At 66.8% G+C, this 27,639-nt stretch overlaps 2 protein-coding genes across 4 annotated transcripts; one reads left to right on the top strand and one right to left on the bottom strand.

Moving 5' to 3' along the window:
• The first annotated feature begins 695 nt into the window (after positions 1-695).
• B4GALT2 (beta-1,4-galactosyltransferase 2) lies at positions 696-8,421 on the top strand. Of its 2 annotated transcripts, none has more exons than XM_075155979.1 (7): positions 696-845; positions 4,174-4,560; positions 4,926-5,161; positions 5,235-5,425; positions 5,656-5,778; positions 6,827-6,931; positions 7,091-8,421. In XM_075155979.1, the coding sequence occupies exons 2-7, from the start codon at positions 4,245-4,247 to the stop codon at positions 7,239-7,241; spliced, it is 1,122 nt and encodes a 373-aa protein (XP_075012080.1). In that variant the 5' UTR covers positions 696-845; positions 4,174-4,244; the 3' UTR covers positions 7,242-8,421. The 2 variants fall into 2 exon arrangements, with proteins under 2 accessions (XP_075012080.1, XP_075012079.1); XM_075155978.1 differs by lacking the exon at positions 696-845 and adding an exon at positions 1,765-1,872.
• Positions 8,422-8,907: 486 nt separating this feature from the next.
• Positions 8,908-26,844, bottom strand: SLC6A9 (solute carrier family 6 member 9). Of its 2 annotated transcripts, XM_075155976.1 has the most exons (14): positions 26,760-26,844; positions 24,172-24,312; positions 15,386-15,542; positions 15,093-15,224; positions 13,699-13,951; positions 13,491-13,623; positions 12,887-13,021; positions 12,703-12,806; positions 12,388-12,625; positions 12,152-12,286; positions 11,726-11,825; positions 11,343-11,443; positions 10,974-11,144; positions 8,908-10,743 (listed from the first exon to the last, which is right to left on the bottom strand). In XM_075155976.1, exons 2-14 carry the CDS (start codon positions 24,199-24,201, stop codon positions 10,531-10,533), a joined length of 1,902 nt encoding a protein of 633 aa, XP_075012077.1. In that variant the 5' UTR covers positions 24,202-24,312; positions 26,760-26,844; the 3' UTR covers positions 8,908-10,530. The 2 variants fall into 2 exon arrangements, with proteins under 2 accessions (XP_075012077.1, XP_075012078.1); XM_075155977.1 differs by lacking the exons at positions 15,386-15,542; positions 26,760-26,844 and having other exon boundaries at positions 24,172-24,558.
• Between the last annotated feature and the right edge of the window lie 795 nt (positions 26,845-27,639).

Raw genomic sequence — 27,639 nt, 5'->3', positions numbered from 1 at the left:
CAGCCTCTCCAAGCTCTGCCAGTTTTCCAGCTCCGCTCCCTGTTGTCCTGTGCGTTTTGGGACAGCAGTGTTTCAGCCTGGGGTGTGGGAAGACTGCTGGGGCAACCCAAGCCGCTGTTCCTGCCAGCTGTGCTGGCTGCTCCGGGCTGGAGGCAGCGACAGGAGTTCCGTGTGCTCCCCGTAATGGCAGGGACACAAGCTGGGCCCTGCCTGCTCGGAAGAAAGGGTGTCAGGTGTGGGCAGAGTTTTGCCTGTCCTGTGTGAGGGGCATCCCCTGGCATTGCCGCTGCTGCAGGCCAGAGATGTCTGAAGGCCCTGGGAGCTGCAGGGCCATCCTGTCAGACCTGTGCCGAACTCATGGGGCTGCCTTCAAGAAGGAGATGCCAGGGGTTGGAGAGCCTGCGCTGGCAGTAAAGAAGCTGCTCTATGGGTTAATCATCTTCCTGGTTAACAACTGTCTTGAAAGACTCGCCCGCTTGTCTTTCAGTGATGGGTCTCGCCTTGGCATGACAGAAATCCATCTGCTGTCAGAAATCTCCCTCTGCAAAGTGCTTTTCTACCCTCCAAATCCCACCTGTGTGTATCACTGATTGGGCTCCGGGTCCCTTGTGAGGACATGAGACCCATCAGGGCTGGTCTCGCGGTAGCGTGGGTAACCCACGGCCCCCCTCCGGCAGCCAGCAGTGGTGAGGTGACCGTGCACTGCCCTGTTCTAGGTTCTGGGTGTGCCAAATACGTGCTGCTCAAGCATGGAGAAAAAGCTTAAGCTGGGCTCCAGCGTCTGGCACCTCGTCTCCTTTAGGAGCAGCGGCAGCAGGATTTGAAAGATGATTTGGTGACCGCATGTAAGTACTCATGAGGGAAATGCCACCTGCCAAAGAGGCAAACCAAGAGCTGGAGGCAGAAGTTGGACAGCTTTCAGCAGGGCTTGCTTGCAGGGGTGGAGCAGGGCTGGGCTGGTTGGGTGCTGCTCTGCTCTCTGCTGTAAGGTCTTCTGAAGGGAGCTGTCATGGGGCAGAGGGAAAGCCCTCGCTCGGGTGAGTGGCCAGGTACAGGGCATGAGGAGAGGCCTCAGAGGACAGGGGCTGCTGGAAATGGGCACAAATGCCATGGGGTGGCTGGCAAGAAGTGAAAGGCTGTGGATGGCACAAAAATTACTCGTGGTGGGCCGAACTCTCGGTGGGACCAGCCCAAGATCTTTCGGTGATCCGCCTGCCGTTGCGGTAGGGAGAGTGAAATTCATTGCTAGGAAACATGGAAAGGGGGGGAAGAAAGGAGCCACAAATAGGTTGCGACGGGCGCTGAGCCAGCACCAACACTTGGGGACGCGGGAGTCGCCCTGGGTGGGTCGGTGAATGCGCTGCCTCCCACACTGCCAAAAACACTGCGGGAAGGAGCAGAGAGAAACGCCGAGAGACCCTGTCCTTGTGTCCCCGGGGTGCGCAGGGGGTCTCCGGTGCCGGGCTTGGGGCCCAGGGCTGAGCATCTCGGGGCGGAGTGGCGGGCAGCGAGCATCCCGGGGGGGAGGGTCGTGCGTGGGGTCTGCATCCGTGGGGTCTGCATCCGTGGGGTCGCGGTCCCGGCGGGACTGCCCTCGCTCGGCGGCAGCACGGTCCCGGAGCGCGGGGCGGGCGGCGGCGGCGGCGGCCCCGCCCGGTGCGGCGGCGGGCGGAGCCGGCGTGCGGGCGCGGCCCCGTCTCCCTGCGGCTCTCGGTGGTGCGGCGGCCCGGCCGGCAGGGCCCCCCCGCAGCCCCGGGCATGGGAGCCCGCGGGGCGGCGGCCGGGCCTGGAGGAGGAAGAGGAAGAGGAAGAGGAGGCGGCGGCGGGGGCCGCTGACCGGCGCCGGGGCGGCGCGGCAGCCCCGAGGCCGCGGTGAGTGGAGCGGCGCGGACAGGCCTGGCCGGGTGGGGGAGGCCCTGGGTAGCCCCGGGATGCGACCCGGGGGATGCGATCCCGGTCGCTTATGGGTGGCACCGCCCCGGCTCGGGAAAAAGCCTCTTTTTCAGGTTGTTTCTCGATTTTTAATAAGTTTTTGTGTGTGCCAGGGACTGGAAAAAATTTGGGGGGGCATGGTTGTGCTGAATGCGCCCCCTCACCCCGCTTTTGGCCGGGAAAAGGGAGGCACAGGGGGGAGCCGATGGCCCCAGTGCCACCTTTGCCCCCCACGCCTCCCTTCTCCAGGCCCAGAGATGTCCTACGGGAAGAAGGATGGAGCCCATGGGGATGAGCATCCCCTCCAAAATGAGCATCACCAGCCCCATGGCACACACCACACTGGAGTGAATCCCTGGGGACCAGCTCCCCAACCCCAGGTTGCTTTTGGCATCTCACACCCTGCGAAGATGCTGCGGTGTAAGGGGGGGTCATCATCTTTCATAGCCCCCCAGCTAGCAGGTGTTTTTAAGCCCACTCATGTTCGTGGCATCCCATGGCCACTGTTTGATGGAGCGCTTCGCTTTTGTTCCTGTCGAGCATCACTCTCTGCTCGCCGCGTGGACCACCCCGCTAAAGGGTCCCTAAAATCCACTCTTATTTTTTCCTAACACCTCCCCACCTGGCTGTCGAGACACCACCGCTCCATGTGCTGCCTGCTGCGAGGGCTGTGGTTTTTGGAGAGGATTTCTGGCAGGCACTGGGGGCAGGCAGGTCCCTACATCAAGGGCTCTGCTGGGTGACAGGGTGCCGTGACCGCAACAAGGTTTGGGAGATAACAGCAAACCTGGCTTTTCTCCAAAGGGCGACTTTCTAGAAAAAAACTGGATGAGGGGTTGGGGTGCTGGGGCGAGCCAGGAGACCCCTGCCCACGCGGACCCCACTCTTCATCCTGTGGAGAGAGAGGGTGGACACAGGTGGGGCATCAGGCTCAGAGCCTTTTCCAGCACCTCCCTGCCTGCGGTGGGCTCCTGTCAACGCCCCGTTGCCTGCTGGGGTCAGCCCTGTGGCTGGGAGAAGGTAGCTGGAGCAGGGTTGGGTCCGCGGGTCCTGCTCTGGCCCACGTCGGCTCTGATCCCTGCTCCCAGCCGGTGCTGCCGTCACTGCTGCTCGGTGCCCTGCAGCTCCCCTGGGGGCCCCACTAGCCGGGGCTGGCAGCTGCCGGTGGGCTGGCCCCAGGCCTTGGGCTGGTTGCCAGCACCCTCGGGTCCTAGCTGCGCTCCTGCCGGGGGGTCCTGCCACAGCTCCCTGCCCGCTGGGGTTCCCCCAGGGTCCCTGCAGCAGCACTGGCCTGTCCCAGGGTCCCCAGGGCCTCGCAAGCCCCATGCTTGTCCTTCGTGGTTGCCTTGCCCTGTCCTAGCAGCTTCCCTGAGAGTGGGGACCAGGGCAGGAACTGGGGTGCACGGCTGTGCTGCGGCCCGAGCCTCGGCGGTGGCGGGGCTGGGAAGAGCCAGACAGTTTGGCTCAGCCAAGGCTCTCCAGTGACTCTCCCTGCTGCCTTCCCGGCAGGGCTCTGGCCCAGCTCCAGGTGTCATGTGGGAGATAAGGGGACCCTGGCTCCCAGCGGCTTCTGGTGTCCCGGGGGGCCTCGCCACCAGCAGCAGGAGGAGAGAGGACCCGTGCTGCTGGCTGTAAGCTGGACTCCCCTGGACGCAGCAGGGACCCCTGCCCCAGGGGCCGGCATGTCCCACTCAGCTTGGCTCGGTGTCTGCCGTGCAGCTGCTCGCCCCGCTGGGTGCCCTGAGGAGGGCCCCTGCCGGCATGGCCCTCGCTGCCAGCCCCGCTTTGGTGCTGCTGCTGGGGTGCAGCGCTGCGGGGGGCTTGGGACGGGGAGCAGGGAAATGGGGTGCCTTGGAAAGGGGTGGCTGCTGGGGGCACTCGTGGTGCCCTTGGGACACCCCAGGCTGGCCGCGTTTTGGAGACCGTGACCTTCAAGGGCCCAGCCTCCACGGAGGCTCTTTGCGGCACCCATTGCAGTGTCCCCATCCCCTGCTTGGGAGGTGAGGGGGACAGGGAGTGGTCTTGGCCTTGGAAAGCGCAGAGGAGACTTGCTGCATGGGGCTGGGGACCTCTCGCATCTTCGTGGCTGTGCCTTCAGAGCAGGGGTCCAAGCGCAGCATCCCCCATGGGACCTGCGAGCCCATCACCTCCTCATCAGGCCTGTGCTGCTCCCGCTGCCCTGGTGTCATTCAGTCTGCGGGCTCAGGCTGGCGGTGTCCTGAACGTGGGGTGTCTCGGCAGGATCGGGACCGTGGCTGGAGCCGCCCCCCTGCCCCGCTGAGCGCACATGTCTGCCTGCCCGTGCCCGGAAGATGACCAGGCTGCTCTTGGGGGTGACCCTGGAAAGGATTTGCAAGGCCGTGCTGCTGCTCTGCCTGCTCCACTTCGTCATCATCATGATCCTCTACTTCGACGTCTATGCGCAGCACCTGGACTTCTTCAGCCGCTTCAATGCCAGGAATGCCTCGCGCTCCCACCCCTTCTCCAACTCCTCCCGCCCCAACGGCACCGTCCCCAGCTTTGGGCCGGCCGGCGCTGAGGCCCTGTCCCCCAGCGCCAAGCCCAGCACCAACCAGTCCACCACTGAGAAGCCCTTGCAGCCCTGCCAGGAGACACCTCCTGGCTTAGGTGAGACGTGTGGGGCGAGTGCTGGGGATAGTTGGGCTCTGGCTCCGAGCATGGGGCTTGTGGGTGGCATCTCCGTCCCCTGGGCCCTGGGCATGGCTTCCTGGTGGTCCCAGGGGTGGAGCAGTGGAGAAATCCCAGCCTGGAACTGGTACCAGGACAGCTGGTTTCAGGTTTTGTTAGCGGCTTGCCCAGCCTCTCTGCCCCTGTTTGGGAAAGGTTTTGGGTGTCCTCTGCCCTCGGCTGTGCCGGTCCCCCTTACAGGTCCCCCTCGCTATTTGCTCCACTGGCCTGGCTGGGAGGAGCAGATGACCATGACCCGGATTGTGTCCTGTCCTGTGGGCATCACCCTGCCCTCCCTCTTGCAGTCGGGCGCCTGCTCATCGAGTTCAGCTCTCCCATGAGCATGGAGCGGGTGCAGCGGGAGAACCCCGATGTGCGCCAGGGTGGCAAGTACACCCCCCCGGACTGCCTGCCCCGGCAGAAGGTGGCCATCCTCATCCCCTTCCGGCACCGCGAGCACCACCTCAAGTACTGGCTGCACTACCTACACCCCATCCTGCGTCGGCAGAAGGTGGCTTACGGCATCTACATCATCAACCAGGTGAGGGGGGTAGGGGCAAGGGGTTGGCAGGGATGGGGTGGGCAGGCGGGCGTTGCTGAGCTCTGCCCCGCAGTTCGGCGAGGACACCTTCAACCGGGCCAAGCTGCTCAATGTGGGGTTCCTGGAGGCCCTCAAGGATGATGAGGAGTATGACTGCTTCATCTTCAGTGACGTGGACCTCATCCCCATGGACGACCGCAACCTCTATCGCTGCTATGAGCAGCCACGGCACTTTGCCGTTGGCATGGACAAGTTTGGGTTCAGGTGGGTGCTCTGCGGGGCTGGGGTGTTTCCCTGGGCAGGGCTCGGTGGTTGCCCGGGGCAGGCATGGGGTCACTGGCTTGAATTGTGGACATGGGATGGGAGAGGGCGCAGAGGCCTGGGTGGGAGAGTGACACAGGGGAGGGCTGGTGCTTGTCCCTGGGGGTCCCCATGGGGCTGACACCCATCCCTGCCTGTCCCTGGGGGCTGACCTGTTTGCTGTCACCCTCCAGGCTGCCCTACGCCGGCTACTTCGGCGGTGTCTCTGGGCTGAGCAAGTCCCAGTTCCTGAAGATCAATGGCTTTCCCAACGAGTACTGGGGCTGGGGAGGAGAGGATGATGACATCTTTAACCGGTAGGTGCCAACCCCTTGCCAGCGCCGGCTCGTTCGGGTATGCTGGGGCTCCCTGCCGAGCACCGACCTGGCACCCTCACCAGCGCCAGGACTCCCGGTTTTGCGGGGGATGTGCATGGGTCATGCCGCATGGCGGGGAGGGATTTAATTACCCTCCAACTTGAGGGTTGGTGACCTTCACGGACCGAACTGGCCCCTCCCAGGGTATTGGGGGGCTGGGGGGCACCCATGTGCCTTCCTTGTGGCTGAACCTCCCCAGCATGTTGGGGCACAGCCCCCTCCTGCTGCGGTGTGAGCTGCGCCAGCGGGGCGGCGTGCCGGTGGGCTCCACTCCAGGCTGGGGCTGGGATGCTAAACTTGAAAGTGTCCAGGGCTGGGATGCAAAACTTGGAAGTGTCTCGGTGGCAGCCGTGCAGTGGCTGAACAGGCATTTCTGCCAGCAGCCGGCAGGCCGCAGCACAGCCGCATGCAGAGCTGGAGCCCAATCCCCCCGCATGCACCCCACGTTGGGTGCTGGAGCCGGATGGCTCCTGCCTCATCTCCCACGGGTTTCCCCACGGCACTGCCCAGGGGAGCAGCGCGCGGCCGGTGGTGCACAACCAGCCTGCAATGGTCGGGCGAGCAAAACACCCCTTGCAGGTGCTGCGGGCACGGTGGCGCGGTTGCGGTTTCCATCCAAGGTGGGCTCGGGGTGGGGAACGAGCAGCGTGTGGAGCTCTAGGAGAGTTTCAGGCAGCCCTTAATGTGTGGGGGGAGCCCCGAGGGAAGGGCCGGGCGCCGGCATTTGGAGAATGTAAACAGCACGGGCTGACCGCAGCGGCCGGCCCGCGGAGCCGGAGGTCGCCGGGCGGGAGCGGTGCTTTGGGCACACCCTGCCGTGAGGCATGCGGCACCCTTGGTTGTGGCAGTGGCCCAGCCCTGGTCTGGCTTTGCTCAGCTTGGCTTGGCTGTTTAAGCAGGGACGGGTTTATTTAGGGTGGGGGCTGACCCCAGAGGTCTCTGGGCTGGGGAATGTCTGCACGCTGATCCTCCCCGCTCCCGCCCCCAGCATCTCCCTGAACGGCATGAAGGTGTCGAGGCCTGACATCCGCATCGGGAGGTACCGCATGATCAAGCACGAACGCGACAAACACAACGAGCCCAACCCGCAGAGGTGAGTGAGCCGCAGGGGCCGGGGCAGCCGGGACGCTGGGTGATTGCTGGGCTGCCTCCGGCCATCGGCTCCCCTGCTCCGCTCACCCCCGTGGAGGTCCGGCACTGCGGCAAGCGTCCCCAGCTCCCCCCCACCTCATCCTGCTCCCATTTCCACCAGATTCACCAAGATCCAGAACACCAAAATGACGATGAAGCGGGATGGGATCAGCTCGCTGCAGTACCGGCTGGTGGAGGTCTCGCGCCAACCCATGTACACCAACATTACGGTGGAGATCGGCAGGCCGCCCCCCCGCCTGGCCCGAGGCTAGCGCTCGCCCTGCCGGCAGAGCCGCCGGGAGAAGGCTCTGTGCCCGGGCTGGCTGGGCACGGTGGGTTTTGCCCCAGCTCGAGAGCCAGGACTGGACGGGGATGTTTTCTGCCTACTCTGCTGCCTTCTGGAGACACCCCCAACCCACCCGTTGGTCCCCAGGATTTCTCTGTCCCCCCCTGTCCCCACGAGTGTGTTTGCAGGACCCCCGCCCCATACTCGGTGTGTCGGCGGATGAGCCCGGCCGCCCTGCATGCGGTTCCTGGCGCAGAGGGAGGGGGCAGCCCCAGGCCTGGCAAGGAGCCCCTGCCTGCGCCAGCTCCTGCCTGCATCCCGGGTGGGGAGGGTGAGATCCCACTGCTCCGGGAGAGTTGCGGGGGTCCCCACCAGTGCTGTGAGAAGCGGGGTGCAGGCTTCCCCCTTCGCCAGCGCTGGAGCCGCTGCTGCCCCGGCCGGGGGTGGGAGCAGCCTGGGCCCCCCCGAGCAGGCAGGATGGTGCCACCCCAGCCGGGCGCTGCCCGCGCTGCTGAGCACGCAGACGTGGCTCGCTGTCTTCCTCTGCTTTAGTCTGGTGCTTAGAGCCGGGCCCTGTCTCAGCTCTGCCAAACAGAGACCTCCGGTTAGCGAACGCCCCTCGCTGTGCCTCAGTTTCCCCAGGACGGGGGGGGTGGCGGCCATATCCCGTCCCCCGTCCCCAAAGGCAGATGCTGTGTATGCGTGTGCAGCCCCTGCCCTCACCTGCCCTCCCCGCTTTGCGGGGGGGATGGGGCTCATTTGACCCCCCCAGCCCCTCTCGGCAGGGGCTGGCACGCGGGGGCGGTTGCCCCACAGCTCCCTTCAGCGGCACGTGCCCCACAGGCAGTTTGGGGGCCATTGGGGTCTCCCCCTTCTCTGGCTTCCCCCTGCAGGCCTGGGGCAGGGGGGCTGTGGGCAGGAGAGGCCGGGGCCGTGCAGGGCGGGTGCCCCGTGCCCCTCCATGGGGCTGGGAGCCCCGGCACCCCCCACACACCCCGTGGGGGGCTGGGAGCAGTGGGGCCAGGAGCAGGGCAGCATGCCGGGGCCGGGGGGCACCGGCGACTTTTGTACATTTGAATGTCTGACCCTTTTTTTGAGCGTACGTTGAATGCAGCGTTCGGTCGTAGAGACCAGGGTTTTTGTATTTAATAAAAGTTTCAAAAGTTTGTGGGGTTTGTGGGGCCGGTGCGGGGGAGTTACCATGAGATGGAGGAGTTTCAGCGTCCGCTGCGGGGGGGACAGCCCTGCCTGCCACCTCCAGCTGGGGGCTGGGAGGCAGAGCCCCCCTGCCCTGCCCACCCTCGGAGCCGCCCCCAGCTCACACAGCCCTGGGGGCTCCTGCCCTGCAAGGTGCCCAGCCCCAGCTGGGGTGAGGTGCCCAGGGCAAAAGCAGCTGCTGTTGCTGCTCCGTGGGGCAATTGGTGTCCTTAGGGACAATGCTCGCTCTCAGCAGGGACAAGCCCTTCTCCCCCGTGCCCTGCTCCAGCTGGATTTGTAGGTCCGAGTGGGGCAAGGGAGCGTTCCCTAGCTGCTGGCTGCTCAGGGCCAGTGCTGGGTGCGCGAGGGGGAAAGCGCTGCACCCATGGGACATGGTCACCCATTCTCCAACCCACTCCCAGGGTCCCCAAAGAAGTGCACAGTGGGACACAGTCTCAGGAATATAAATCTCATTAAAATCTAGGATACTTTAGAACTCTACACCGGGAGAAACACTGGCACAGGCAGCGCTGCCCAGGGACGCGCGCGTTATTGCTAACAATTAGAGGTGAAGAGTAGCGGCGTGACACGTGGGGCAGGGCATGGGCACCATGCGGGAACCTGCACCCCTTGCCGCGGCACGGCGGGGGGCTCAGGACAGGGCCAGGGGAGCTGGAACGTCCTGCCAGGGCTCAGCACCCTCCGCACGCCGCCATGCCAAGCCACGCCGTGTCCCTGTGCCAGCCTTGGGGCTGCAGCATGGAGAGCGCAGGGCGCTGACTGGGAGGGGAGCGGTGGGGTGGAAAGGGTCCCACCCCATCCACCCCGAATCAAGAGCTCCAAGCCCTTTGGCTGGAGCTGGAAGACAGATTGAAAACCGCCCGGCCTTGCCAGTGCATCCTGCTCCACTAATACTGGTTGGGGACTGAGTGTCTCCAGATGGCTCGGAGCGAGCGGGCTGGCACAGCCCCCTGTGTCTCCGCTGGTACCTCTCGCTAGCAGCAGCTGGGGGGGGGCTGGTCCATCCTGCTCCCCCTTAGCACCATGGAAAGCCCACCCTGCCCATGCTGGGGCTGCTGGGGAGAGCTGGACCCCGGCCCAGCCCCGACACCCCTTGGCCAGGCTTAAGTGCTCCCCCAGCCTCCTGCCCTGCTGCAGGGCAGGCAGCAGCGCCAGGCTGTGCCCACACTGCTTATGGCTGCGCCCAGCTTTGCAGGCGGTGCCCGGCCACGCAGGCAGGCACCCAGAGCCCCCCAGTGGGGCCGCAAGGTGCTGCAGGGTGCATGGGGGGGTCATACCAGCTCGCTGCCTGTACAGCCCCATGGTACCGTGCATATATGCGTGCCCACGTGTGCCATGTGTGTGCCCATATCGTGTCTGAGGGACACACACATGCACACACATGTGCTGTAAGTGCTTGTGTCTTGTGCTGTGAGATCCTGCTGCCCATGCTGGCAGCGTGCTTGCCCCCATCTCCCTGTGCTGGCCCAGTGCCTGGCACTGTCCCTGGGCACGGCCACCCATGGAAACCTGCAGGTTCTGAGCCACAGCAGATGCCCACCCGGGCCAGGGGGTCCCTACAGTGCCAACCTCCTCCACGACAGCCCTGTGCACACACAGCTCGGGACAGCCGCCGGCAGTCCCTGCGAGCCCCAGCCCTGGTCCCACGCCACGCCATCTCGACGGGGAGGCCAGGAGGGTGCCCCACGGTGGGGCAGGCTGCCCGGCTGCGGGGAGGCTGGGAGCCGGGGGGCATCCCACTCCCCCCCATCCTGTGCATCCCCCTGGGGCAGGGCCCCTGCAAAGTGCCTCTGGCTCCCGGCCTCCCGGGGCTGTGCCCCCTCCTCTCTTGTCCCAGCGTCGCGCACAAAGGTTACCGTAAACACGAGGGTTAACGAACGCCACGGGGTGGGGGGATAGGGGTGGGGGTTAACCGGCGAGGAGGTGGGGGGGTCTCGGGGACGGGTGCTGAGAGCCCCCCGCGGTCCGGTGCGGCCCGGAGCCAGGCTCCGCCAGCGGAAGGTGCGAAAGTGTCACCGCGCAGGAGGGGTTAGAGGGGGTGCGGGGACAGCGGGGGGTCACAGTCTGGAGTCCTGGCTGTGGGCTGAGCCGTTGCTGCCCTGCACGGGGGAAGCAGCCGCCACCTCGCTCCGGCCCTTCTCCGGTTGCAGGGGCTGCACCTCCAGGTGGGACTCGGTGGAGGAGCTGAACGCCGGGGCGTAGCGCCCGCTGCGGTGCTCTGCCAGCGCCGGGCCCCAGTCCTTGCTTGCCTTGGTAGCATTTTTCAAGCGCTAGAGAGAGGGAGAGGATGGGTAGAGGGTGAGCACCTGCCCTGCTCCCCTGCCCCAGCCTCCCCCAGCATGCCAGCAGCTCCCAGGGGCGCCTGGAGATGGGGTGCCCCACAGATGCTGCCTGCCCACAGCTGCTGCGGGATGCTGACAGCTCCAGTGGGGTGGGGGACAGCCTTGCAGGCAGCCCCAGGTGGGACACGAACAAGGGTGTCTAGCCCCTGGCCACCCACCTCCAGCAGCGTGTCCCCCTCGGAGCGGCACACTTTGTAGATGGCGTAGATGGGGATGCAGATGACGGAGGAGAGCGCCATGAGGAAGCCGATGCTGATGGCCCAGGTGGGGTAGATGTAGTCGTTGTAGGAGATGGGCCGGTACTGGATCACTGTGAAGACCAGGATGAACTGGGGAGGGACAGGCAGGATCAGCCAGTGGGGAGCAGCCAGCCTGCTCTGCACCCCCCCGATTGCCCTGCTCTGCCCCATCCCTGCTGCCCCCCTGCAGCCCAGCACCCTCCCCCCCAGGGTGGGCAAGTGGGTGGTCCAGGTGGGATCCTTGCCCCCTCCTCCCGTCACCCCATGCCCCATGGTCGCGATGCTCACAAAAATGATGGCGGGCGAGATGAAGCGCCAGCAGATCTGGAAGAAGAGTGGGGGCGGGAAGCCCAGCATCATCTCAATGTCCTTGAAGTAGTTGCGGTGCCCTGCGGGGACGAGCGACTGTCAGCCGCGGCGTGGCTGGGCTGGGGCCCCGGTGGGACCCCAAGCCCCCTTCCACCCCTGCCCAGCACCAACTTCAGACCCCGCATGGTGGGATCCACCAGGCTCCTCGGGTCACGGCTGCCCCGATTGGCCAACGGCCTTGCACGCCTCAGCCAGTTAGGACACAGAAAACCACTGATTGGCCAGAAGATAGCACACCCTTTTCCCCACTGGTTGGCTGGGGCAGCCCTAATGGCTGATTGGCTGTAGGCGGTTGCACCTACCATAGATGTACATGATGGCCACGCACATGATGCAGGAGATGACGACCAGGGAGAAGCTGGCGGCGTAGTTGTCCATCAGCAGGAGCCAGTAGATGCCCGCCTGTGAGAGGGACCCGTTGGCACGGCTGCCCCGGTGGTACCGTCGCTGTCAGCAGGGCAACGGCACAGCCGCGCTGCCAGGGCCGACATGGCAACACGCAGCCCAGATACCACCACCGCAGTCGGCATGGCAACACCCGATGCCAGTGTCAGCATGGCGACACTTAGTCTGGATACTATTGCCAGTGTTGGCATGGCAACACCAGGCCCTGGGTGTCACCACTACCAGGGTGGTCATGGCAACAATGTGGACATGGCTGATGGTGTCAGCATGGCAAGGTCACCATGGCAACGGCACCCTGTTACCCCAGTCCCGTGGTCACCTACCTGCGTGGTGAGCGGGACGCCCAGCAGGAAGCCCACCACGGCCACCCCCAGCGTTACGAAGGTCTTTCTGCGGATGATCCACTCGTTGCCCACCTCATCCACGATGGCCGTGACCAGCGTCTCCAGCAGGCAGAACTGTGTGTCAGGTGGAGGGGGAAGCATGTCACCACCTTGGCCCCACCATGCCACCCCATCCCAACACGCTGGCCCCACCATGCTGCCCCACCATGACCTACCTGTGTACCCAGCCCCAGGAGGATGAGCATAAAGAAGAAGAGGATGGACCAGAGGGGCGAGATGGGGAGCAAGGTGAGGGCCTCGGGGTAGGCAACAAAGGCCAGACCAGGGCCGTGGTCGGCCACCTTGGAGATGTCCACGCCCAGGTGGTTGGCCATGAAGCCCAGGATGGAGAAGATGACAAAGCCGGCATAGACACTGGTGGCGCAGTTGGTGATGCTGATGATGATGCTGTCCCTGCGGGGAGAGGGGTCAGGGCTGGCGGCAGGCCCGGGGGGCAGCAAGAGGACTGGTGGCCGCAGTCGGGCACTCACCGGTAGCAGTTGTTGTGGAACTTGTTGTAGGAGGCCATGGTGATGAGCCCGCCCCAGGCACAGCCCAGCGAGTAGAAGATCTGCGAGGCCGCGTCACCCCACACCTGCGGCGGTGGGGTGGTCAGTGCTGTGACCCCCAGCCCTGCTCCTCCCTGGCCGCCCGCCACCCCTCGTCCCTGCTCACCTTGGCGTTGAGGATCTTGTCCCACTGGGGCGTCAGGTAGTACATGATGCCGGTGAGGGCCCCCTCCAGCGTGATGCCACGCACGAAGAGGATGGTGAGCACCACGTAGGGGAAGGTGGCCGTGAAGTATACCACCTGCGGGGCGGCACCTCAGTGGGGTGGGGCCGGGGACAGGGGTGGGGCCACGGACAAGGGGTGTGGCCCAGGAGAGCGGGTGTGGTTATGGACTGGGGAGGGGCTCCAGACCAGGGGAGGGATTATGGTCCAGAGTGTGGAGCAGTGGTCCAGAAGGAGAGAGTATGGTCTCAGGGGGAGGGGCTACGGTCAGGGAAGGCGGGGCCATGGCCACATGGGAGGAGCTGTGCCCAGAAGGGGTGTGGCCAGGTCACTAGGGGTGTGGCCTTTCCCAGAGTGGGAGGAGCACAGAGGGCTGGGACCATGCCTAAAAGGGGAGAGGCTGTGCCCAGAAGGGGTGGGGCCACAGCTACAATGGGCGGTACATTCCCAATAGGGGAGGGGCTATGCCTAAAGGGGGCATGGCCGTCTGCAGTGGGGGCGTGTCCACACCCAGGGGGCGGGGCCCAGAGGGGAAACAGGCGGGTACCTTCCCCGAGGACTTGACGCCCTTGATGAGGCAGAGGAAGACGACGACCCAGGAGACGCCGAGGCAGCCCAGGAGGGGCAGCCGCACCTCGCCCAGGTTCCCGATGTCGTCCGACAGGTCCAGCACGTACCTCCTGCGCGGGGGGCAGCCGGCGTCAGCAGGGTCCTGCCAACACCGCCTCCCCCAGCCCCCAGCCTCGCCCCAGTACCTCCAGTACTCCTCGCTGGGACTGGTGCGCTTCTGGGTGGCGTTGAGGAGGCGGGTGAGGTTGATGGCGGCGCGGCTGGAGAGGTTCCCGTCCAGCACCCCCGCGCAGTCGGGCGTGTTCCAGGCGTTGCTGCAGTACGTCCAGGGCAGCACGGGCGTCATGGACACAAAGAAGTAGTAGAAGGCAATACAGATCACCACGTTGTAGTAGATCCCGATGTACGTGGACACCACCATCATCCCGTAGCCCACGCCTGGGAACAGCACCGGGGAGGGGTGAGCGGCATGGTGCGGCATGGCGCGGGTACGGCACGCAGCACGGGGGGTTGTGGCGAGCGGGGGTGGGCAGCATGCAGTGCTGTCAGCAACCTTACAGCCATGCTGCCGCTCGGGGCCCAGCTGTGGCACTGAGGTAGAGAGCACCCCACGCATCCCACCATGCATGGGGTCCTCTACCTCTGAGTAAACCCCATGGTGCTGAGGGTCCCTGGGATGCATGGCAACACACACACAGGGTGCATGGCCTGCAAGGCTGCAGGCAAACCCTTGGGGTCTGGAGACCTCCTTGGAGAACCACTGGGTGGGGGTCTCTCCTTGCACGGCCACAGTGACTTTAGGGCTGCAGCTACCTGGTGGCAGAGGCCACACAAGCACAGGGACATGCACCCAGGCTGAGTACACCACGGTGCGGAGCACACAGGAGCGTGTGCATGGGCTGCCTGCACTCAGACGTGACGTGTGGGCGCGTCACCCGGCAGGCACTGTGTAGGCGTGTGCCGGGGCGCCGGCAGCACAGGAGCACGCTGGTGCGCCAGGAGGTGCACCCGGAGCAGGGTCCAGCCATGGCAGGGCAAGCTCCGAGCACGGCCAGCACCCACGCATGTGGGCACAGCACCCACTGCCCACGGGGCAGGGAGAGGACTGCAGGAGTGTGCCCACAACCGGAAGGGCCACGGGCACCCCCAGCATGTTCAGGGGACCCGACTGGCCTCTGCAAGGGTGATGCACGGGGGACACATGTGGTGTGTGCAGGGATGTGTGTGTAATGCCTGCAGTGGATGCCAGTGCAGGGCTGGGGTGTGCACAGGGGATGCATCGTGTGTGGACGTGTGTAATGCGTGCAGGGGATGCCGGGCGGGCTGTGTGTGCAGGGCAGTGCGGCCCGGGGTGGGTGTGCACACAGGGGACCCCTGCCACGCAGGCAGCGGTGCGTGTGCAAGGCATGTGTGTGCAAGGCATGCGGGGCTGTGTGAGCCGCAGGTGCCTGCATGGGGCTGTGCAACATGCCAGAGGTGTGCATGCAGGGGACACAGGGGGTGTGCAGGGGGGTGTACCACGTGCCAGGGGCAGGCGCCCCGTGCCTGTGTGTGCTGGTGGGGACAGGCAGCCCCTTACCTTTGAACATGGGGCTGACCCTCCAGACGCCGAGGCAGCCCTGGCTGGCGAACTGCCCAAAGGAGAGCTCCATGAAGAAGAGAGGGATGCCACAAAACACCAGCATGATGAAGTAGGGGAACATGAAGGCACCTGGCGGGCAGGAACCAGAGCGTGAGAGTGAGCAATGACCCTGGACACGGCTGTGCCCCCCGCCTCCCTGCACCTGGGGCCGGCAAGCACAGCACAGGGCCGGGCGCATGCCCCCACCCCTGCCCCAGGGCACCCCGCTCATCCGGCTCTCCGACACCCACCTCCCCCATTGCGGTAGCAGAGGTACGGGAAGCGCCAGACGTTGCCCAGCCCCACGGCGTAGCCCACGCTGGTCAGCACGAACTCGATCTGGTTGCCCCAGTTGCCGCGCTTGACGCTCTTGTCCTGCTTGCCCCGCTCCCCGGGCACGGCGCCGTTCTGCGGAGAGATGCCGCGAGGCGCGTCAACTGGGGACCCCCCCACCGGTCCCATCGGAGGGGTGACGGCCACCGAGCAGGGCCGGGTGGTCCCCTGCATCCTGCCCCATCCCTCCCCCATGCCAGCCCTCCCCTCACCATGCAAAGGCAGTGCCAAGGAGGGGGGAGGGCAGCGGTGGCCCCCCCGATGAATAGCTCTGCCCGGAGCCCGGCTGCAGCGAAGGAAGAGCCTGCAACTCATACAAAGCAGGTCCGGGCGCCCGAGCACAAAGGGGCCTCTGTTCCCGTGCCCCCCCCCTCCCCGCGCCCAGCAAGAGAGGCCCTGCTGAGTGGCCACTGCCCATGGCTGGGGGGGAATGGTGGGACCCCCAGGGTGAAGCATGGGACCCCCCCCAATGGGGAGTAGGGTGCAGTGACTAGAGCAGGCGGGGGGCTGGGTGCCGTCCCGGGAAAGGCACCTTGCCACTGCTGGGGTCCTGCTGCCAGCTCAGCGCCCAGCGAGGGCACCGTGCTCAGGGCAGCGCAGGGGGGGTCCTGTGCAGGTGGGTCCCCTGGGGACAGCCCCAGCACCCAGCCATCCCTCACCACAGGGGACCTGGGGGGGAACTGGACAGGGGCGAGAAAGGGCGCTTTGTGCAGGCTGCCACACAATGCAAGCTCACACCAGGAACAACAACAACAACAGGGACGGGCGCCTGTCATCCCGGATGGAGATGGCACCCATCACCCCGTGGCTCCGTCCCAGCATGGCCCTGGGCTCGCACTAATACCCTGCCTGGATGCTGCCAAGCTCCAGCAGGTTGGGCTGAGGCCAGATGGCATTTTGGGGTGCCGTGGGTGCCCTGAGCCCTCCCATCCCCACCTGAGGCCAGGCGATGGGTGCATGGGATGAGGGTGCTGGTCAGTCCATGGCCCCACAGCACCCATGACCCTACAAGAGCAGCATGGGGTGCCAGCAGCCCTAGGATGCCGGAGCTCCATGGTGCCAGTCTCCCCACCATGGACACCCTCGTGCCTGCTCACGCTGCTGTCCCCCACTACACCCCCCTGCCCCGTGTGCCGCCCGCGATGGCTGACGTGGGCAGCAAGCATGCCACAAATGGGAGCCGTCGCTTCGGATCTGCTCATGCCAGCGGGGTGCGGGCAGCAGGCGCGGTGCACCTAACCGTATCATTCGATTAGGGCCGGCACAGCCGGGACGTGATGCCCGGTGACTCCGGCACCGCGCTGCCAAACAAAGCCATCTGCTGCAAGCGGGGGCCGCACGCGCCAGGGGCCGCGGGGGGGCTGCTGGGGCGCAGGGCTGGGGGAGAGGGGTGATGGGAGGGTCGGCAGGTGCTTTGGGCAGGGCTATAGGGGCTATAGGGGCAATACGCCAGCCAAGCCCAGCCAGGGCACCAGGGTGCCCACGCCAGACCCCATGGGCAAAGGCTCCATCAGAAGTGAGCTCACAGCAACTGCAGGTGCTGGGGGAGGCTCTTATTGTGGGGTGCTGAGCTGGAGCGGGGCCGAGGGGTCCCCAGGGTGGTGGGGGGACACTGGCACAGTCCCCACGCTGGGGGGGGGATGCTGGCACAGTCCCCACACTGGGGAACGCTGCCCGCTTGAGCAGGCTGATCCGATTGGGAAGACTCTGATTAAGCTGCTTGCACTAACAAGGCTCCTAATGAGCAGCACAGCCTGGCAAAGGGTCTGGGGGGGGACGGGATGACACTGCACAGCCCCAGCTCAGCCTGGAGCCCCGGTGCCCAAAGGAGACCTCATCCTTGTCCCAAAGCCAGAGGCCAACCCCTCTGCTTGGGTGACCCTGGCACGGCTTCACCTGCATGCCCGATGGGGCACCCCAGCTCTGAGCTGTCTGGCACCGGTGTGACAAGAGCGCCAGGGCTCTGCTGCCCACCCCCCCCAGCTTCCTGCAGTGCGGGGCTTCGGCATGCTTGTCCCCAATAAGAGGGCAGCCACATCTGTGCCCATGCGTGCACAAGCACACGCATGTGCGCACACGCTTGCGTGCTCACCCCTCAGCTTGCTACAACCCCCCCCTCGCCCCAAATCTGGGAAGGTCACCCTGTCCTTTACACTCGTTAACTGCCCTCCCAACCCCACACGGTAAAAGATGGGGGGACACAGAGAACCCAGGCGTCCGGGAAGATGAGACACCCCCCCTCCCTGCTGTGGGGATGGGACAGAGGTGGGCTGTAAAGGGGGAGCTGCCCCCCAGCAAGGATGCAGCCTCTCTTGGGGGAGTCCTTATCCCACTCCCCAAATTTTCCATGCATGTGTTCCCATGCAGCCCCAAAAGATGCCTGGCTTGGGTGCAAACATTGGGGGGGGAGGAAGGGTGCCCCGGGCACCCCGAAAGTCCCCCAAAGGGGATGTTCGGGGTGCCCAGGGCATCCTTCCTCCCCCTTCCCGAGGGACCCCCCCCCCCGCCCCCGGTCAAAGATTCCCCAGCCCAGCAGAAGAGGCATCATCCATCAGGCCATTTGGCACCGGAGCCTTTCTCATGCTAAGCAGCATCGCCTCGCACAATGACAGCTTGGCTGGGGTGCCCGGATGCCCCCCACTTCTCGAAGGAGCCCTGATTTATGGCTGGGAAGCTCATGGCAGTAGTGGGGTCGATGCTGGGAGGGGATGTCCCCGTGGGAGGCATCTCCAGCGTGGTCCCCCCACCTTTTTCCCCACCCACACTGCCCCCACGGAGGTATTTCAGCCCGGCAGCAGCACTCCGTGGGGCATCAGCCTTACCCAGACCCCCCTGAACCAGTGAGGGACCCCAATTCCTTCCCCAGCCTCCTAATGGGGTGCCAGGGCTGCTCCTGCATGCTAATGCAGGGTACCAGTCAGCCCCTGATGTCGTCAGCCTGATGTCATTGCTCTTCGCCATGGCAATGGTGATGCAGTCATGGCCGGGTGAGGCAGGGGCTGCCGGAAGGTATAAATAGATGCTAATTACATCATTTGCCAAAGTAGCCGCTCTTCCAGGGCAGGGAAGTGGAGTGCAGGATGCCTGGGGCAGGGGGATCCCAGCCTGGGGTGGGGGTCCCTGGGGATGGAGGGATGGGGTGACTTGGAGAGGGTTCCCCAGGGATGGGATGACTTTGAGAGGGGTGTCCCAGATGCCTTCACCATCCGGTAATGGCTCCTGGGTGCTGTGGTGCAGGGGTGCCCCTGTAATCAACCCCCACACTCCCTGCCCCTGGCACATGGGGTGATGAACCCAGAAATGCCAGCCCAGTGCCAGAGGCTGCCATGCCCTCCCAGCCTGCCCATCCCAGCTCTGCCAGCCCCACCGGCACATCCCAGCCATCCCTGCCCTCTCTCTGCGGTGCCCAGCCCCGTGTTTGCCCCTGCTCTGGTGCGGCAGAGGCACGGCATGGGGGCACGGGCACCTGGCACAGCCCAGGCAGTGGCAGCATCAGCCGTAAGTGCCAAGATGGGCACAGGCAAAGGGGCACTCCCAGGGTGTGTGTGATGCAATGCTGAGGGGGATGTCCAAATCGCAGGACCCCCCTGCAGTGCTACACAGCCCTGACCACCCCCAATGCGGGGAGGCTGCCCAGCCCCACTGACAGCCCTGAGCGTGCTCTGCCAGCCACCCACAGCAGCACCAGCCCCGGGGTGCCACGGCAAACTTTGACATTGCTTGTTGATGCCCATGAAATGGAGGGGGCAGACAGGGGTGTCTTAGCTAGACTCTGCCCCTCCAGCACTGAGCAAGGCAAAGGGGTGCTGTACACCCCTCTTGCAATCAGTAGGTTCCAGAGTTAACGAACACACAACTGTCAGCCAATCTCTTCTTGCTCCCAACACAGCTGAGGCCATGGAGGGGCTTGGTGCCGCACTGTACCCTCCCTCCTCAGGGCACCCCAAATCCCTGGGGGTGCCTTCCCAGCGTCCCAAGGCGCCAAGCTGCAGCTGTGCCTCAGTCCCGCAGAGCCATCGCCCCAGAGCCGGCACAAAGGGGCTGGGAGAGCCACGGAGGTGGGGGGACGGTGCTGGCACAGCCACCATCCAGCCCGGCCCCCCACTCTGCCCCCCAAACCCTGCTCTCACCTCCCCACTGACCTGCTGAGAGGGTCTGGGGGGGCCCAGCTGCCCACGGCCGCCATCCAGGAGGCCAGGCTGGCTGGCTCGGCGAGTCCCCGGCTTCATTGGCACCTTGGGCTCTGGCGCAGCAGCCGCCCGCCCGCCTCCCCCCGCCCGCTGCCTCTGGCGCTTGGCACCGCTCCCTGCTTGCTTCCCGGCCAGGCTCAGCCCCTCACTGCCCGCCCCGCCGTGGCACTGGCGCCCCACCACACCGCCCGCCCCGGCACCATCCCTGCCTGCCCCCATGCCACAGGGAGCCCCCGTGCCTCAGTTTCCCCCCCACAAGCCATGTTCCCATGAGTCAGGCACCACCCCCCCCGCAGCAGGCACAGGCAGGGCAGGCTGCGCAGCGGGCTGAGCCCCGTCCTGCTTAATGAGGCCTCATTAGCGGGGTCCAGCTGCTCGCAGCCCTGCATGCTCCGGCAGGCAGCGCTGCCCTCCCTGCAGGCACCGCTGCCCGTCTGGCCCGGGCAGGGACATGCGTTTGGAGCGTGGCAGAGAGCCACGTCCCCTCAGTGCCCCCCCGTTCCCACACCCCAATGCCCCCAGCCCCACACACACGTTCCTGCCCCTGTGCCCGTCATCCACGCAGCCGCCTGGCCCTGCATGCCCAACCCCAACCCCTGGCACTCGAGGGCTGCAGGGACTGGGCATGGCCCCGCTGGGGGACAGGGGCACAGGGACAAGCCTGCCTGCTGGCACATCCCCAGCCTGGTGCAACAGCTACTTCACTCTGACGTCATACCGCTGGCGACATCATGGGGTTTCCATGGCAACCCTCGCAAGGTCACTGCCCAGCGAGGGACCATCTGGCTGGCAGGAGGGCTGTGCCGCGACCCTCCTGCCACCCGAGCACCCTGCAGCCTCCCTGCTCGCCCCCTTGCCAGTGTGGGGTGGGACCCCGCTGGGGTGCTGTGTCCCATGGGAGGGTGGGCGTGGGGTGCCCCCCAGCCAGGCTCGGGGTACCCCAGCTGTTCCCAGCCCTGCGCCCCTGCTAGGGAGCGCAGCCAAGGCGCCAGCGAGGCGTGATGGCGCGCTGAGGGCGGGGGGACAGGCCGGCGCTTTTGGGCAACCATCTGGGGTCTGGGCAGCGGCGGCCGCGGGCACGCACGTGAACAGCACACGTGTGCAAGGCAGGCGGGCGGGAGGCCCCCCGCATGCCGGCACCCAGCGCCTGTCCCTGTCCCCTCCTGCAGCGGCCACCCGGTAGCTTGGGACATGCCCCATCCATGAGACAGCAGCACCCAACTGTGCCTCCCTGGGACACATGCAATCCCAGAGCCACCCCATGCTGTGCCAGCCCCAGTGATCCCAGCCAAGCCCTCCCAGCTTGCACCTCCAGCCCTGCCCTCCCGTGCAGCCGGGCACCTCCCGTGCCCCGACACTCCACAACGTGCCTACACGAGCATCCCTCCATGTGCCGGTTCAGCTGCACCACCTTGCCCAGGCCACCTGCGTGCCACCACCTGCCCTGGGTACACTGCTCCCCGTGCCCCCCGCAGCAGCCTGAGCACCGCGGGACCCACCGCGCCGTCCCGGGGATGCCAGGCCCTGCACCAGCCCACGGGAGCACAGCACTGCTCCCCTCCAGCCCAACCAGCAGGCAGAGGGGACTGCCAGCCCCACGGGGACACGCTGCTGGAAATGAAGGACCCTCACCTCCCCTGACACCCTGGTCCCCACCCCGGCTGGCTGGCTGTGCTGGGGCTGAACTAGAGAGGCAAGGGCGATGGGCCCATGGCAATGGGCAAGGGCCATGCGTCTTCCAGCCCCTGTCACCCTGTCCCCAAGCAGGGCTGCAGGGTGCCCGGGGCAGGGACAATGCCCAAGGACCTGCCCCAGTGCCACTATCCCCTAGCTGGGCGCTTCCCGCTGGGGCTCTCCTTTCTCCGGCCCCATTCTCCCAGGGCGGACACGATTCTCCCAGGGCGTTCAGGCAGAAAAATCCCCCGCCGGCCCCCCCATCACTGCCCCTTGGTATTCCAGGAAGGGCTCCTGCAGCCAAGAGCCACTTCCGCAGCTCTGCTGGCCCCCCTGCCTGCGGCCACTGGCCGGCGGCACCACACCGCTGGGGGTGTCTGGGACAGGCAGGGTCCCCCCAGCCCTCAACCCCTGGCAGCGCGGTAGGAGCGGCGCCCCAGTGTCCACCCAGGGTGGGCTGGGGCGATGGCAGGAGCCCACCTGAGGCGGGCACCCCACGGCTGAAGGCTGCCCTGCCGTGCCAGGAAGGCAGCCCTGGGAGTCAGGAGCTGCTGGCACTGCTGGAGCCCGAACAAAGCACCCTGAGGAGGACAAACAAAATGTCCTTACAGGCCGGGGAGGGAGAGGCTGTCAGACCCTCCCTGCTCCCCTGTGGCCCCATGGGGACCCCCCCTACCCGGCCGCACAGGGACTGATCCAGCCCCTGGAGCTGCCCTGTACCCTGTTGGGCACCCACCCCCACGGCCTCTGCAGGGTTTGGGAGGGGGCGGGGGGCACTGCCCACCCTCCTGCCTGTGATTTTGGAGTGAGTGTGCAGAGTTTCCCCGGGGCATCCACAAAATGCAGAGCTTGTAAAAGCATGACATGGCACCATCATCACCCCAGGACCGACGGGAGGGCGCAGGCCCTAGCTCACAGGTGGGGAAACCGAGGCATGGCTGCACATTGCCCAGCTGCTATCTCCATCACCCTGTCCCTCCCAGGCCGGGCACAGCAGGTACCCAAAGCCCCACCGCAAACCTGCCTGGTCCTGGGGCTGCACACACCCCCGGGCAGGGGCTGCGCTGTGGGACCCCAGCCAGGCCGGAGGCTGTGGCGACAAGTTCTGCAGCTGCAGGGATGAGAGGACAGGCAGGGACAGCGCTTTACCAGGCGACTGGCACGGCCCCAGAGGCAGGCCAAGGAGATTAGCTCCCTTCCCCAGTGACCCAGGCAGCTCAGCAGCCAGCGCCCGTCCCGCCGCAGCTCCCCCCGAGGCTCTGGCAGCTGGTGCAGCGCAGGGATGCTCTGGGAGCAGGGATGCTCCGGGAGCAGGGATGCTCTCACAGGGACCTGCCTTCCTCCTGCAGCCCCTGCACCACCACCCCCGTGCCCTGTGCGTGGGTGTCCTCTCAGCCACACAAACATGGGAGGTCTGGGCAGAGGGCTGCGAGCCAGGGCGGCCAGCACAGTGCGTGCCAGACCCCAAGGTCCCCCACCCGTCCCCACCTCTCCGCACGCTCTGGCCCCGGCGGGGGCTGGTCAGGTACTTCCGAGAAGTGAGTTAAAGATTGACCGGGAGCAGGTGGGCGCTCCCATGCCTGGCTCCCTGCCGCAGGTGCCAGGCTCAGCCCTCACCATGGTGCGATGCTGGCTGCTCTGGCCAGGGCAAGGACGCAGGCGGCAGCACGGAGACACGGTGAGCACCCCGCACGTGCAGGAGCACGTCCCTGTGACTGACCCCCGATTGAGCCGGATACGTCCCTGCTCCCAGCCAAGGGCTTCTCCTGGAGAAACCTGCCTTCCCATCCCACCAGCCACCCTGACCCCTCCACGCTGCCCGCTATGGGCAGGATGGGCGCTGGGCTTCCCACTGCAGACACAGCCAGCGGGGCCATGCTGGGACGCGCAAGCGGAGGAGCCACACGCACGCGAGTGCGCTGGAAGTGCCTGCTGGGCACGCCGCTCCCCCGGCTCTCAGCTTCCCAGGGAAGTCCTGGCTCTGGGCCCTCTGGCTGGAGCGTTCAGCTATTTCGGGAAGCCCCCCGGGAAGGGGAGGGCCCGGCAATCGTGTCAGCCCCGGCATTCAGCTCCCATCCATCAGGAAAAAGGGAAGAGCCAAGCCCAGCCTGGGCTCACCTGCCAGGCGCAACACAGCAGCCTGGCACGGGAAGCTGAGCTCGGGGCTCCCAAACCGCTCGCTGCACAGCAGAGCTGCCACAAGCACGGCGCCATCGCAGCCCTCCAAGGAGGACACGCGCCAGGCACGTCCCACATCCGCCCAGGGCACCGCACCCCTCCCTGGCGCAGGTGACCGCAGGGCAGCACACAGCACCCCACAACACGCCGCTTGCAAGGACGGAGGGTCGGGCACCACACCGGTGCCTGGAAACACCCAGCTCTGCCCACGCACCATCCTACCAGCCCAGTTCGGGAGAGCCTGCCGGGTGGAGGCAGAGGGGAAGCAGCCCCACACCGTGGGGGCAGCTGGCACAGAGGGGCACCTGCACCCTTTACTGAGAGCAGGCTGAGGAGCCGCCCGGCCAGGGCTTTCCCGCCTTCACCGCCCGCCCGGAGAGCTGGGGTGGGCGATAAGGCCGGGCAGGGCGCCTGAGACGGGCGATAGCATCTCCAGGCACGGCGAGACACTGCACCCAGGGAGCCTTGCAGGGGCAAGCGGTGGCCGGCGTCTGCCCCACAGGCATCGTGCTGGGGGAGCACCAGGGTGGCACAACCCCGGCCAGGGGTGCCATGGGGCACCAAGCCTTACAGGAGCCCCAGCGCCCTGTTCCCTGCACTGGGTGCTGCGGGTCCCGCAGCAGGTGCCCGCGCCAGCCCTCTCCCCGCGCCCCGGCACTTACCAGCAGCCCCTCGCTGCACTTATCGGCCATCCCTGGAGGCTGGAGTGCAGTGCAGTGCCGCAGGGGCGCTTGCCCGCCCGCTCTCCGTTGCGCTGGCTGTGGCACCAGCACCGGTGCGCTTCAATCCACTGTCGGAGCAAGCTGGACAGAGGGGAGAGACACCAAGAGAGACGTGACTGGTGGGGTGGGCACGTCCCTGCCCCGGCCCTCCCCTCCCTCCAGGAACCAGGGGCCGTGCCAGGCGAGTCGCTCCCCCATACCTGCCTGCAGGGCACACGGGAGCGGGGCTGGTGGAGGACGCAGGGCTCAGAGCCGGGTGGGCTGGCAGTGGGTTCTCTCACTGCTGGCTCCCACCCCCTCCGGCATCTCCAAACCCCCTGGCACCCACACGAGTGGCGGCTCCCAGGTGTTTCCCAAGAAGCAGTTAAAGATTTACCCGGTGTGGACAGACGACCTTGCGGGCAGCTGGCTGCTGGCCTCCCGGCGGGTGGGCGTCGGGGGCCGCGGGCAGGAGCGGGGGCCCTGCGAGCTCTCCCCCAGTGAGAGCTGGAGCCGAAGTGGCTGCGGCACACGGCAGCACCGGGACTGGGCGCTGAGCGGGGCCAGCTCAGGGCTCAGCTGCGGCGCAGGACGCAGATGGGAAACGATTGCCTTCTGCCCGGGTGCATTGCGTGCACGTGCGGGCGCAGGGGGGCCGAGCTGCTGGGCTCTGCCATGCGCCAGGTGCTGCCGGACAGGGCACGGGCGCGGGCAGCTGCCTCCCTTGCCCCTATCCCTGCCCCAGCCTGGGGCTGCTGGAGGCCCCAGGGGAGCACTGGGGCCTGACCTCACCGAGGGGGACAGCCGCTCTTGTGAAATGCCAGTTTGCTTGTCCATGCGACAGCCCCGGTGTTTGCAGATCCCACACCAGCACTCAGTGCACTTGCTGGCCGGGGAAGGACCCCCAACCCCCACCAAGGGTCCCCAACCACTGCCACCACCACCGGCCAAGCACCCCAGGGCCTGTCCCCAGGCCACCGTGGGTATGGAGCGATCAGCAGAGGGGCATAAGGCCCTGAAGCTGTGGGGAGGGAGCATGGGCAGTGGAGATAAAGGGCAGGAGGCCAGGGGATGTGGGGCGAGCCCCCAGCCCTGGCCACAGCCCCTCCAGCGCAGGCAGGCTGCTGCCAGTAGATACCGCATCCCACCACCAAACCCCTCCCCAGCAGCAGCTGCATTTCCAAGGGGAGCCGAGATGTCGTCACTGCGCAGGGAGGACGACAAGCCCCGCTCCTCATGTGGCACAGGCACCTCTCAGAGGTGGGAGGCGTGGGGCCAGCAGCCGGACCTCCTCCCCGCTGCACGCCTATCGCCAGCCAGCCAAAAGCTGCCCACCCTGCGGCCCTGAATTCAGCCCAGGGACTCATCCTGTGTCCCGGGAGGGAAAAGTGCCCAAGAGGACGGCCCGCCACTCCCCCTGGGGTCTGCCAGGTCCTGATAAGGCTGTGTGCCTGTGTAGATGCTGCTGGCTTCAGCTCCCAGCCTGGCAAGGAAGCGAGCGCCCAGTCAGGTGAGGGATGGCAATGGGATGGATGCAGGGATGCCCAAGGTTGCGGCATCCCCTGGGAGAGCCAGGCAGGGATGGGGATGCAATGCATTGGTGGTACGGGGCTGCTCTCCCAAAGCTGCGGGATGCCATGGCAGCTCGGAGGGCAGGGCAGCTCGTACCTAGAGACGGGACGCGTCACATCGTGGAAGTGGGGACACCTGGGCACCCACGGGGGCTTGCGGCTGGGGTGTCATACCTCGGTGGGTGAGGCAGCCCACGGCACCCAGAGGAAGGCCACGGATGCCCGGCCGCAGGATGGAGCCCCCCAGTCCCCTCCCGGCCGGCGGGCGGCCCGGGGCGCCGGTGGAGCCGCTGCCACCTGCGAGGCCATTTCCTCCGCCAGCATCCGCCGGGCCCGCCGCAGCCGGGGCTCGCCGGTACCCACGGGAGTCGGGCTGCGGGCCAGCCTGCCACCGCCGCCCTGCCCCCCTCCCCGCGCGGAGGCGGCTCCGGCGGCAGCCCCGCGGGCAGCGCCCGCCGCGACGCGCCCGCCGCCCAGCACCCCCCCGCCGCCGCCGCCCGGTGCAGCACGGCGGCAGGGGGGCCCGGTTACATCAGCCGCCACGTGGTGGCTGCTCCGCCGCCCCGCCCCGGCACATGCCCGTGGAAAATTACCGCCAGCCCCCCCGCCCCGCCACCGGGCCGGGCCGCCCCGGTACCCGCGGCCCCCCCCGGGTGCAGCGGCGGGCGGCCCCGCTCTGCCCGCCGCGCCCCCGCGCTCCCCCGGTACCGCGCCGCCGCGCCGGGAGAGCAACAGATGCGGGACCGCCCTGCATCCCGCTCCCGCTCCCGCCACCGTCCTGGAGGGTGGCCGCTCCCGGTGTCGTTCCCGGTATCGCTCCCTGTGCCGCTCCCGATGTCCCCGGCCCCGCCGACCCAGAGCCCCCTCGCCGTCCCTGTCCCCTCCCCGGCAGCCCCCACACACACTCCCCGCTCCGGTGCTCCCGCGGCTGCCGACCGGGCCGGGCACCCAGTGCCGACGGAGGCGCGCGCCCCTTACCGTGCCCATGCCGCCACCGTCGCCCGGCCCCTCCCGCCGCGCCGGCTGGGCCCGCGGGGGCGCCGCCCCGCCCCGCCGCGCCCGGCCCGCTGCCGGTACCGGTGCCGGTGCTGTGCCAGGCCCGCAGCCGCCGCCGCTGCCGGTGCTGCCGAGTTAATGAAAGTTTGGAGGTCGGTGGGGGCTGGCGCCGCCTCTCGCCCCCGCCGCCGCGCTCCGCCCTCCGCGCCGCCGCGCTCCCCAGCGCCCCGCGCCGGCACCGGCACCCGCACCCGCACCGGGGGCGCCGGCACCGCTGGGCACCGCGGGCACTCGCGGGTCGTGAGAGCGCACACGGCACACGTGGGCATACGGGGCACACATGCACACGCATGGGCACACAGGTACACATGGCACATATGGACACACACGGGCACATATGGGCATACATGGGCGCGCTGCACACATGGGCGTGCACAGGCACACGTGGGCACACATGGGCACATGGCACACATGGGCACATGGGCACACTATGCACTTGGCCCACTTGGGCACACACATGGCATACTTCACACACATGGGTAGTCACAGCCCACATGCAGCCCACAGGCACGTGGACACCCAGGGGCACATGCAGGCTTGCACAGGCACATGGCACACGTGGACATATGTGGGACATACGGGCACACAGAGGCTCCTAGAGGGCACACATGCATCCGCACACGCGTGTTTTAACACCCACAAGCACACAGAGAGGAACACCCGCATGCAGCGTGCACAGACTCACACTGCCAGGGCACAGCACCATGACGAACCCAGGCAGGGGGCATGGCCACAAGCTCCGGCCAGGATGCATGCAGTTAGTGTGAGTGTTGTACATGTGTGCGTGTGTGTGTGCATGTGT

The sequence above is a fragment of the Calonectris borealis genome, chromosome 8, assembly GCF_964195595.1.
Source record: "Calonectris borealis chromosome 8, bCalBor7.hap1.2, whole genome shotgun sequence".
In the NCBI taxonomy this organism is placed as follows: Eukaryota; Metazoa; Chordata; class Aves; order Procellariiformes; family Procellariidae; genus Calonectris; species Calonectris borealis.
This window is presented reverse-complemented; position numbering and strand designations above follow the sequence as displayed.

Coding starts and splice junctions, on each gene's coding strand:
- B4GALT2 (XM_075155979.1), top strand. CDS start 4,245: ATGACCAGGCTGCTCTTGGGGGTGACCCTGGAAAGGATTTGCAAGGCC. Junction 5,426..5,655: donor ATGGACAAGTTTGGGTTCAG/GTGGGTGCTCTG, acceptor GTCACCCTCCAG/GCTGCCCTACGCCGGCTACT. Junction 5,779..6,826: donor GATGATGACATCTTTAACCG/GTAGGTGCCAAC, acceptor TCCCGCCCCCAG/CATCTCCCTGAACGGCATGA.
- SLC6A9 (XM_075155976.1), bottom strand. CDS start 24,201: ATGGCCGATAAGTGCAGCGAGGGGCTGCTG. Junction 13,022..13,490: donor GCGTCAAGTCCTCGGGGAAG/GTACCCGCCTGT, acceptor GCCGCCCCGCAG/GTGGTATACTTCACGGCCAC. Junction 11,444..11,725: donor GGCCATCATGTACATCTATG/GTAGGTGCAACC, acceptor TCGTCCCCGCAG/GGCACCGCAACTACTTCAAG.